Raw genomic sequence first — 12,356 nt, 5'->3', positions numbered from 1 at the left:
CTTTTAAAACAAACCATTGTTATTTACTATTGCTACTTGCTGTGCTCTCTGATAAAACAATTTACTGGTAGTTTTTTTTATAATCTGTAGACATTTCTTTTTTGAGATGGAATCTCCATCTGTCACCAGGCTGGAGTGCAATGGCATGATCTTGGCTCACTGCAACCTCTGTCTCCTGGGTTCAAACAATTCTCCTGTGTCAGCCTCACGAGTAGCTGGGACCACCGGCACATGCCACCATGCCCAGCTAATTTTTGTATTTTTGGTATTTTTGGTAGAGATGGGTTTCACCATGTTGGCCAGGATGGAACCTGTAGAAATTTCTAATGTAATTAGTGATACAGTATTCTGAAAACAGACATGTGTTTTAGCTTTAGCTTACCTCATGGAGTCACCTGTGTTTAAAAATCAAAAGTGAAAATTTTAAGTATATTTGAACTGACATGATATATCAATGTGATTCTCAAAAGTAGTTGGAAATACTTCTCTTAATAACTATAAACAAGGGCTAAAATGTTAATGTCCGGGATATACTATGGAAACACTTATTAGGAGAGTTAAGTAGTAGGATGATGAATCTCCCTGTAAGCCCTTCATTTCACTGTTCTTTAAAACCTTTGTTGTTGGTGCATTAATTACAGGATAGAATCCATACTGCTTAGCAGGGCATTCAGGGCCGTATATAATCTGGTATTAATGTTTCTAGTTTCATCTCTAGCCACTAAACACTAAGTTTAATGTGAATAGAGTTTGCTTATGAAATCCCAGCAAAATACTCTCTAAAGACACTGTCAGTATTTGATAATAACAGCAACATTGTTGAGTACTGTGTTCTAAACTCTTTTTTTTTTTTTTTTTTTTGAGATAGTCTCACTCTTGTCACCCAGGCTAAAATGCAGTGGCACAATTTCGGTTCACTACAGCCTCCACCTCCTGGATTCAAGTGATTCTTCTGCCTCAGCCTCCTGAGGAGCTAGGACTACAGTTGTGCACCACCAATCCTGGCAATTTTTTTTTTTTTTTTGTATTTTTAGTAGAAATGGGGTTTCACTATGTTGTCCAGGTTTGTCTCAAACTCCTGACCTCAAGTGATCCAACCGTCTCAGCCTCCCAAAGTGCTGGGATTACAGGCATAAGCCACCATGCCCAGCCTCTAAACTCTTGATATATTATTTATTCATTTAATTGTGATAGAAATACCGTTGTTATCCGTGTTTTACAATGAGAAACCTGAGGTACAAAGAGATTGTCTCTTGCTGAAGAACATGTTAAGAAGTAAATTATTAAAATGGGATTCAAACACAAAGTCCACTTAACCTCTCCCCCGTCCTACCTCTGGACCTTATAGTATATTAAGCCTTCTTGCTATGTACAGTGTCAATAAAGAACAGGAAGCTTTCATATGAAAATTGTGAAATGGAGGGAATAATGCAGTGCCCAACGTTGGTGATTGACTTGCTGCCCTAAAAAGAAGTCCGTGTTGGACTCATCTCCTTGTTGATCTCTTTGTCCTTAATGTCTAGTGAGCTCTCGTTTGTGTTCTTTGGGTGTATGTTGGTTAATCATTGTTGGAGTGGGATGAGAATTGGTGATTTAAAAAAAAAAAAGAACAGAAATATTCAAGCTTCTTTAAACTTTGTATTAGAAATCTTCATTCTTAGAGTTTAGCCTCCATTTGTAACTCTTAGTTTTGGCATATTTCATAGGAAGATAGCTTTGAGACTATCAAAATGATTAGGTAAGTAACCCTAGTTCTGGTTTGGTACTAGTTTCTAAGATAAAAAAGAGAAACATATATTTTTTTTTCTCAAAGGGGGCAAAAGAGAATTTTTTTTTTTTTTTTTTTGAGACGGAGTCTTGCTCTGTTGCCCAGGCTGGAGTGCAGTGGCCGGATCTCAGCTCGCTGCAAACTCCGCCTCCCGGGTTCACGCCATTCTCCTGCCTCAGCCTCCGGAGTAGCTGGGACTACAGGCGCCCGCCACCTCGCCCGGCTAGTTTTTTGTATTTTTAGTAGAGACGGGGTTTCACCGTGTTAGCCAGGATGGTCTCGATCTCCTGACCTGATGATCCGCCCGTCTCGGCCTCCCAAAGTGCTGGGATTACAGGCTTGAGCCACCGCGCCGGGCCCGAGAATTCTTAAATGAATACTTCTAATAGTGAAATATTTTTAAATTCAGAGAGAATGTTAAAATTATTCCTGTCCTTTCTATCACTACCATCCTGTGTGTGCCGCATGAATGCATCTTTGACTTTACTAATTATAAAAAGTAACAAATCAGCCAGGTACAGTGGCTCACACCTGTAATCTCAGCACTTTAGCAGGCCAAGGTAGGAGGATCGCTTGAGCTCAGGAATTGGAGACCAGCATAGCAAGACCTTGTCTCTACTAAAATTCAAAAATATCAGTCAGCTGTGGTAGCTACTTGTGGGGGCTGAGGCGAGAGGATTGCCTGAGCCCAGAAAGTCAGGGCTGCAGTGAGCCCTATTTTGCCAGTGCACTCCAGCCCAGATTACAGAGTGAGACCCTGTCTCAAAAAAGGAAAAAATCCCACAAATCATTATGTGGAAGATTTATTTAATAATACAGACATATTCATAGGTAAAAATTAAGTCAAGTACTTTTAAAATGTCAAGAAATACTCATAGCTAAAAGTTTGGGGTATGGTCTTCATACTTGCCAATATATGTATAAGCCTGTGTTTTAAATATAAAGGCTATCATTCAACATGCACAGTTTTCCACATCAGTACATGAAGTTCTGCCTCATCTTTTATGACTACTTAAAATTCATTATGTAGATCTACCATGATTTATTTAATCAACTTTCTGATGATGTACATTTAGGTTGTTTCTAATTTTTTTCTATTATATAAAGTGGTGCAGTGGACATTTATATATATATTATTATTTGACCAATTATTTCCTTGGGATAAATTTCCGGGAATAAAACTATTGAGGCAAAAATATATACTTTTTAATTACAGATTTTTATTTATAGCTTTTATGAAATTGAACTACCAGAAGCTTGCACCAATTTATATTGCTGTCAGCAATGAAGTTGCCACACTTTTGCCACACTTCCTTAGTATTTCTAATTTCTGCCAACCTGATAAGTAAAAATACTTTATTTCTATATACATTTATTTGGTTATTAATGAATTTGAACATCTTATTGTAACATTAGAGCAGTGCCATTTAAAAGGAGCTAATGACTTTTGATTTGCATCTTTTTCCTTGGGATTATGGTAGCATTCCCCATACGAAAATTTGCAATTTGAAGTTATGAAGTCAAAAGAATAATTTAGATTATGGTTATAGAACCTCTTTCCTTAAATGTGTGTGTTTATCCACATACTTTCTTAAAACTGTAGGAGAGAATAATCCCTTTTTTTCCTGTTTTTGTTAACAAACAGGCCACAGAGAGACTGATCCTTAACAAGTTTCTAGTAAGCATGTGTTCGTAAATAAGTGCCCTGTATTAACTCCCTGAAAATGAGTATAAAATATTTATTTTCCTCATTTGATACAAGTGCCATCTAAGTATTTTTCAATCTTTTTTTTATTATGGCCTCTCAAGGAGCTTTCTGCCATGATATTTTGATACCATAGATACACTGTATATCTGTTGCATACAGTAGCCCTTTGTAGGGCCACAAATGTTAAAATAGCAAAGATTTTGTTGGCCCTTCAGAGAACCAGTTTTTGCCCTCTTTGGGGCCATGCTGCCCTCATTGAGAATGCATGTATGTATTGATATTTCGGGAAGGAGAGGGAAACAGCTTTGCTGTGCATGAACAGTTACTTGGGTTTCATAGGACTTAGAAGAGGTTAGTGTTTCTGTTGCTTTGTCAGATTGCCCAGAAGGGAACATAAGGATTCATAGTTGCCACAATTACTCCACCAGTCTTATCACCCAACTCTAAACATGGTATCTTGGAGTCCCTAAGTTACCTAGAATATACTAGGTATAGTAATACCATTTTTGAGAATGTTGATATGCCAAGGACATAGTGACATTATTGTAGTTGAAGGCATTTTGTTGAATTTAGGGAACAGTAGCCCTAATGCATTAGGAGTAATTGTAAATGTTCAAACCTTTATCCTTGTGGTTCTCAAACAGTGATGATTCTGCCTCCAGGGACATTTACAATTTCTGGTAGCATTTTTGGTGGCCACAACTGGGTGTATGAGTGTTCCCAGTGGAACACTCATCTAGAGGGTGGAGTCCTGGGATACTACTAAACATCCTGCAGACCGAGTCCCCATTGCAAAGAATTATCTAGTCCAAAATACCAGCACTAGGCCGGGCGCGGTGGCTCAAGCCTGTAATCCCAGCACTTTGGGAGGCCGAGACGGGCGGATCACGAGGTCAGGAGATAGAGACCATCCTGGCTAACACGGTGAAACCCCGTCTCTACTAAAAAATACAAAAAAACTAGCCGGGCGAGGTGGCGGGCGCCTGTAGTCCCAGCTACCCGGGAGGCTGAGGCAGGAGAATGGCGTGAACCCGGGAGGCGGAGCTTGTAGTGAGCTGAGATCCGGCCACTGCACTCCAGCCTGGGCGACAGAGCGAGACTCCGTCTCAAAAAAAAAAAAAGAAAAAACAAAATACCAGCACTGCTGAGACTGAGAAACCCTGCTCTATCTTACTGATTGTACCTCTTGGAATCTACCTTTAGAAAGTAATCCAAGTAATGTTGCTAGGAGTTTGATGTATGTGCATTTTTTTTAAGTGGGACATATATTTGTATATATAATTATAAAAACTGGGAAACAAACTTAATTCTTTCAGTCTTAAGAAGAGCACATGTCAGGACTTACAGTAATTTCAGCAACACTGAAGAATTGGAAACCATTTTAGAGAAAATAAACTCACTCATTTCAGCAATTTTTTTTTTTTTTTTTTTCCGGAGACGGAATCTTGCTCTTTCGCCAAGGCTTGAGTGCGGTGGCTCAATCTCAACTCACTGCAACCTCCGTCTCCTGGGTTCAAGTGATGTGATTCTCCTGCCTCGGCCTCCCAAGTAGCTGGGACTACAGGGACATGCCACCACACCTGGCTAGATTTTGTATTTTTAGTAGAGACGAGGTTTCACCGTGTTAGCCAGGATGGTCTAGATCTCCTGACCTCATGATCTGCCCACCTTGGCCTCCCAAAGTGCTGGGATTAGAGGGGTGAGCCACTGCGCCTGGCCTAGCAATTTTTTTTTTTTGAAGCAGGGTCTCATTCAGTCACCTAGGCTGAAGTGCAGTGACACAGTCGCAGTTCACTGCAGCCTTAATCTCCTGGGGTCAGGTGATTCTCCCACTTCAACCTCCAGAGTAGCTGGGACTATAGGCGTACGCCACCATGCCTGGCTCATTTTTGTTTTTTTTGTAGAGATGGGGTGTCACCAGCTTGCCCAGGCTGATCTTGAACTCCTGGGCTCAAATGATGCGCCCACCTTGGCCTCCCAAAGTGCTGGGATTATAGGCCTTAGCCACTGCACCCAGCCTCAGCAGTTCTTTATACAACACCCTTCAACTTCTATTTGCCCACCTTGGGTTAAAGTATAGTATAGAAAATCATCTACTGTTATCAATAGCCCTTTATTTCTTAGAAGAAATAAAAGCACCTCAAAAATATGGCAACTTGTAAATGAGTTAAATCTGAGTATGGGTGCATTGAATGTTCTTTGCATTATTCTGTTTTTCTTTGTTTTTGAAATATTGCAAGATCACATTTTAAAAGTTAGTGTACTTTTCAAATTTGTTCATGTGTGAGCTGAGGCCAAATACAGAAATATTTTTATCAATAATTTAGCAATGTATAGCAATGAATGACTTTGTTATAAGGAGAGCTAGTTAACTACAGCAAATAAAATTATCTCCGAGGGCTTTTTCCCTCTGTGTTTGGAATGCTAAGTGCTTTCTGAACATATTCAGGGTGTACTGAATGTTAAAAGGTGAATGGGTTTTGAAATTACTCAAGCAATAATTGGGGTGATTGGCCATGGTTTACAATTCTGTAAGATGGCAAGTTGGTAATCCTTTTTTCCCTAAGTTAACGTGGAAAAAATACACATTTAGGAAGAAATTATATTATGCATTAAGGTGAACAAAATCAGTTTATTTCTTATTTAAAAAAATGTCTCTCAGCCCTTAATGCTATTATGGTATACCTACTTCACAAATAATGAATATTACAAAATGTTTTATTTTGGAAGAATTATTTTTTTAAAGCTAGTAACTAGTAATTTGCATTTGCATTCAAATTTTTAAATGTTTTTTCCTCTGAGATTTTAGACATCTGTCCTTTAGATTAGTAAAGAGTATTTTTCAACTTTGTTCTCAATAAAATTATGGGCATTGTCTTCTGACAGAAATTTTACTAAATCATATAAATGTTTGGTGAAAGATTACTAGATTGTATTAAAAGAAAATTATTTTAGATTTTGGGGTCCTACTGCTATGGGATAGATTTTAAGGAGATGCTGGTGGTCATTAACTTGCTCTAATTGATTGTTAGAAATTTCTTCTAAGTAAAGAAAACATTGTGTAAAATCATCATGTAGTGAAGACATTTAAAGTTTGATAATGGATTCAATATTTGGAGCATTAGATTTTTAAAGGAATCATGTCAGTGTCTCTAAATTTAGATATATTAAATACAGTCATTTTTCTAAAATCAGGCATTTAGTGAATTATTGCTGTTGATCCTATGTCAAACCAAAGTTTAGACCTGAAAGCAAAAAGACTGTAGCTCAAAGTGCATTCTGCTTAGCAACCAGCTTGTTGTCTACTGTTTTGCTACTGAATGCACGTACTCATGCCTCAGAAGTGTATCTCCAGCCAGCTGGACTCAACCGGACAATACTTCATTCACCTAATTTCCAGACTAGTCAAGCAAAGACATCAGCTCATTGTATTTAGTCATGAGGAAATTTATTTGTAAACTTCAAATAGTAGCACACTGCTCTCAAAAGCCCCTGAACTATGAGAAATTGCCTTCTAATTCAGAAATGTGAAGTCCTTGGAATTTAGAACTGCTTCCCTTTTTTTTCTTTCTTAGTAACCCTTGCAAGAGACATTAGCTCTTAATAGAAAATATATGTTAAATTCTAAGAATAATTTTAGAATCATCTTAAAGTGAAAATGTAGAAAGTTCAATTTGCATCCAGACTTTTATTATCTACTACCTTGATTCTCACATGATTATTTTCTCTCTTAGAAAACAGCAGTTTTGTTGGCATGTGAAGCTCCAGTTTCCTCAAAGTCAAGCTGAGTACATAGAAAAAAGGTATCACTGCTATCTTTTAATCACTGATTTGTTTTAATTTGGAGGCTGTGTATCTAAAATAAATTGTTAACTTAATGTCAGTAGTTGAATGGATAACTAAATTGTGGTATATTTATACATTGAGATGCTAAACACCACTGAAAACGAATGAACTACAGCTATGCACATCAACATGGATGAATCTCAGAAATAATGTAAGAAAAGCAAGTTAAGGAAGAATGTATAAAACATGATTGTTTGTAAATATGGGGGAATAAAGCCAGAAAACTAAATAGTGTACTTTTAGGAATACCTACAAAGGTGATAGAACTTCTAACTCTAAGGGAAATTGTTAACATAGAAATCCTGATGATGGTTTCTTTAGCAGCAAAGCAAGTATTGAGGAGAGGGATCCAAGGAGAATTAGAGGGCTGAAAGTTTCCTGTTAAGCTGTGTGGTGGTTAAGGAGATGAAAAATGACCCAAAATTCTACCATGCAAAGATTACCACTGTTAACATTATAGTGTATCACTCAGAAAATACATTATTTTAGATATATATATGTGTACTCATTGGAATTAATTTGCATAAAGTTTTTTGTGTTACTGTTTCATATTAAAACTTGTTCTTTTCTTTTTCTTTTTCTTTTTCTTTTTTTTTTGGAGGGGAGTGGAGGCAGGATCTTGCTCTGTTGCCCACGCTGGAGTGCAGTGGTGCAGATCTCTGCTCACTGTAGCTTCAACCTCCTGGGCTCAGTTGATCCTCCTACCTCAGCCTCCAGGTAGGTGGGACTAAAGGCTCAGACCATCACACCTAGCTATTCTTGTTTATTTTTTGTAGAGGCAGGGCCTCACTATGTTGCCCAGGCTGGTCTCAAACTCCTGACCTCAAACAATCCTCCCATCTCTACCTCCCAAAATGTTGGAATTACAAGCGTGAGCCACCCCATCCAGCCTAAAACACTTTCAAGTGTCATTTAAACATTTTAATGTCAGCCAGATGCAGCAGCTCACACCTATAATGCCTGCACTTTGGGAGGTCAAGGCGGGTGGATCGCTTTTGACCAGGAGTTCAAGACCAGCTTGGCCAACATGGTGAAACCCTGTCTCTACTAAAAATACAAAAATTAGCTGGTGGAAGTAGCGCACCCCTGTAATCACAGCTACTTAGGAGGCTGAGGTATGAGAATAGCTTAAACGCAGGAGGCGGAGGTTGCAGTGAGCCAAGATCATGCCACTGCACTCCAGCCTGGGAGACAGAGCAAGACTCTGTCTCAAAAAAAAATAAAAAAACAAAAACAAACGAAACATTTTAATGTTTGTGAACTATTTCATTCCTTGGTTTAGCAAAATTTTAAAGTTGCTCTTTAAGTAGTATATTTAGCATGTTCCTACATTATATACATAAATATCCTTTCTTTGTAGTTGTCAAAGGGATTTTAGTGAAGAACTTTGTTATTTGGAGTTGCATACAAGGAAACGACTTATTTTACAGATAGGGGTATGTAGCCAATAGTATATATGAATATGTATAAATGGTTGAGGAAAGTTACTGTTTTAAAACAGTGTCTTAATTTTGTTTATACAGCTTTATATATGTTTAAAACAGTGTGCATATATGGAGGAAAGTTGGAAAACTTAAAATGTTTTGTTTCCAAGGAAATTAGTATCAATTTTTTAACTTGGTCTTATAAATTAGAATGAATAAATTTGAACATGCACTGAAATCTGAAACCTTTTTTCAGATTTATTATTTCTGCTAGTTTCAAATATATTTTATCCTGACCTCGTCTTTTCATGTTTGAGTACAGGTGTGTGTTAAAAGAGGCTTCATATTTTTATAATTGATTTATACAGAACTTCTCAAAATGTTGTTTTTTAAGACCTTGTTAAGTGTGGCCAAGAACTCTTTTTGAGCTTTTTCCTAAGTATTTTTTGCTTAAAAGGATATTTTATTTTGCCAAGAGTAATATAAAAGGTCTTTGTTCAGTTATTTAAACCAAAAAAGCCACAACATTTAATAATTCAAAATTAACACCTTTAGTAGAAAATTATCAATACTAATATAGCTTGTTTTTTTTTTCTTTGTTGGAAAGAGTACCAGATGATAAAACTATTAATGAAATCCTAAAGCCCTACATTGATCCTGAAAAGTCTGATCCTATAATTCGTCAAAGGTATGCTTCAAAAATATTGTAACTTCCTGAAATAATTAAAAATGTTGATGTACTTATTAGGGTCATCCATGACTATTAGAATGTGATGTGTAGTGCAATTTACTTTCTATCACATTTTCTTGGTGTTTACTGAAGGTCTGTCAGTAGAAACAACAACAGTAGTTGACATTCATTGTTTCCTATGTTCCAGACACTCTTCAAAGCAGACAATAATAAATATGTTAATTCATTTAATCCTCACAATAACTCTGAAAAGTAGATGATTATTATACCCATTCTATAAATGGGGCAACTGAGCCTTAAAGTGGTTAAGTAATATCCTATAGCTAGTAAACAAGGGAGCTAGGATTCACACCCAGGCAGTCTGGAGTCAAAGTCTTTACTCTTAACCCTTAAACTAAACTACCTTTGACGTTGAATGAAAGACTCTGAAAATTAAAAGTTTCCAAGTAACTTTTAAAGACAGGAAATCCTGTTTCAGCCAAGTCTTCAGAGAACTAAGCAAAGTACAATCTGCCTCCTGTCCAGAAATACAGCATGGACAAAAGTGGTTAACATAACATAGTGGAAAGATTCAGTCATGGATATCTGGGTTAAAATAGCTGTTTCTGTCCCTTATTAGCTGTGTGATTAAGAGCAAGTTACTTAATTTCCAGGCCTTATTTTTTTCTCATCAGTGAAATAAGAATGATAACACTTCCTAGATAGAATTGTTACAAGGCTTAAAAGAAATAGCATGTATAAAATTCCTAGTACAGGACCTAGCATATACTAGGCACTGCTCAAAAAAGGAGATTGTTATTAGAGTGTGAGTTATTAGTGCTTCTGGGCAGAAACCAAGTTGACTTTATTTTCACCAGATGGTACTTGCTTGGGATATGAACGAGTGCTTGGTTTGGTTCCAGAATAACCTGGTATTTAAAATTTAGACTGGGTGGATTCTAAAATGTCTAATCCAGTTCTAGTTGAATCTCTTTCTTTTGCTTTTGATAAAAGGTCATGCCCAGACTGAACCTGACCCATGTCACATATTAAGCAGTCTTTAAAATAGCTATGATAGTTGAGTTTCTTTCCTTATAAATGGTAACCTAGTTGTTATCATTAGTCACATATTTGCCAGTAAGACAAAATGTCACTGAATAGGATACATTTTTGTAAAATTACATAGCCAGATTAATTTATTGAAACGGATATTTTAAAATTTAAGATGAACAGAGGAAAAAAGTTATATTATTTTCAGATTTCTGGTTAGAAAACATCTCCTTTTCTATGCTTAAATAGATGAACTTTTAAGTATTATTAGGTACAAATGCTTAGTCTCCATAAGACTATGTGGAAATATATTAAAAATCAACTTTTCCTTTAATGTGATGTTTTTTATTTCAGGTTGAAAGCCTACATTCGCTCTCAGACTGGGGTTCAGATTTTAATGAAGATTGAATATATGCAGCAAAATTTAGTAAGGTAAAATTGCTCTCCTCCCCATTTCTTTAAATATTTTTTAGTGCTGTAACATAATTAAATAGCTTGATTAGCTCAAGTTATTAAACTAATTATCTAGCTATGAACATGACTTTTACTTTTCAACTTTCAAGTCAGAATTCAAAATAATCACACTTATAGGATAAATTGGGTTGAAAAATCATCCAGGTTAAAATATTTTATTTTCTTTTATTTTCTGTCAACTGAGATAGGGGAAGTAGAATATTTTAAAATACAAGCATTCTTTTATTTGTTCTATTGTGTTTTACTTCACTGAGCTTTACAGATATTGCATTCTTTACAAATTGAAGGTTTGTCGCATCTCTGCTTCGAGCAAGTCTGTCTGCACCATTTTTCCAACAGCACATGTTCAGTTCGAGTCTATGTGTCACAGTTTGGTAATTCTAGCAATATTTCAAACTTTTTCATTAGCATTATATCTGTTATGGTGACCTGTGATACAGGAGTAACACTTTAATGTTACTACTGTAATTGCTTTGGGTGCACCATGAACTGTGCCCATATAAGATGGCAGCCTTAAATGTGTGTATTCTGACTGTTCCACCAACCACTCATTCACCCATCTCTCTCACTCTCCTCAGGCCTCCTATTCCTTGAGACACAGTAATACTGAAGTTAGGCCAATTAATAACCACACAATGGCCTGTGAGTGTTCAAGTGAAAGGAAGAGTCACATCTCTCACTTTAAATCAAAAGCGGAATGATTAGGCTTAGTGAAGAAGGCATATTGAAAGCCGAGATAGGCTGAAAGGTAGGCCTCTCCTGCTAGTTAGTCAAGTCATGATTGCAAAGGAAAAATTCTTGAAGGAAATTAAAAATGCTACTCCAGTGAACACAAGAATGATAAAAAAGTAAAACAGTCTTATTGCTGATAGGGAGAAAGTTTTAGTGGTCTGAATAGAAGAGCAAACCAGCCCAAACATTCCCTTAATCCAAAGCCTAATCCAGAGCTAGGCCCTAACTCTCAACTCTATGAAGGCTGAGAGAGGTGAGGGAGCTGCAGAAGAAAAGTTTGAAGCTAGCAGAGGTTGGTTCATGGGGTTTAAGGAAAGAAGCCTTCTCCATAACCTAAATGTGTGGGGTGAAGCAGCAAATGGTGATGTAGAAGCCAAAGCATGTTATCCAGAAGATGTAGCTAAGATAACTGATGAAGGTGGCTACACTAAACAACAGATTTTCAATATAGACAATATAGCTTTATATTGAAAGAAGATGACATGTAGGACTCAGCTAGAGAGGAGAAGTAAATGCCTGCCGTAAAAGCTTCAAGGGATGGACTGACCCTCTTGTTAGGGGCTAATGCAGCTGGGGATTTAAAGTTGAAGCCAGTGATCATTTACCATTCCACAGATCCTAGGGCCCTTAAGAATTATGCTAAATCTATTCTACCTGTGCTCTGTAAATGGAACAACAAAGCCT

General features: G+C 36.9%; 1 protein-coding gene across 2 annotated transcripts in view; it reads left to right on the top strand.

Annotated features, from left to right (window-relative positions):
* Positions 1 to 12,356, top strand: part of ZNHIT6 (zinc finger HIT-type containing 6) — a 58,522-nt gene that overhangs the window by 20,204 nt on the left and 25,962 nt on the right. For both annotated transcript variants that reach the window (XR_004440664.1, XM_033225466.1), the window contains exons 6-8: positions 7,211 to 7,279; positions 9,354 to 9,434; positions 10,821 to 10,898. Coding sequence is in view for 1 of the 2 variants with exons in the window: in XM_033225466.1 (XP_033081357.1) it covers positions 7,211 to 7,279; positions 9,354 to 9,434; positions 10,821 to 10,898 (228 nt within the window). In the remaining variant the exon portion in view is untranslated. The remainder of the gene's footprint in view (positions 1 to 7,210; positions 7,280 to 9,353; positions 9,435 to 10,820; positions 10,899 to 12,356) is intronic.

This window comes from Trachypithecus francoisi, unplaced genomic scaffold (genome assembly GCF_009764315.1).
Source record: "Trachypithecus francoisi isolate TF-2019V2 unplaced genomic scaffold, Tfra_2.0 Lachesis_group12, whole genome shotgun sequence".
Classification (NCBI taxonomy): Eukaryota; Metazoa; Chordata; class Mammalia; order Primates; family Cercopithecidae; genus Trachypithecus; species Trachypithecus francoisi.
The sequence above is the reverse complement of the archived record's forward strand: the minus strand, read 5'-3'. Positions and strand labels throughout refer to the sequence as shown.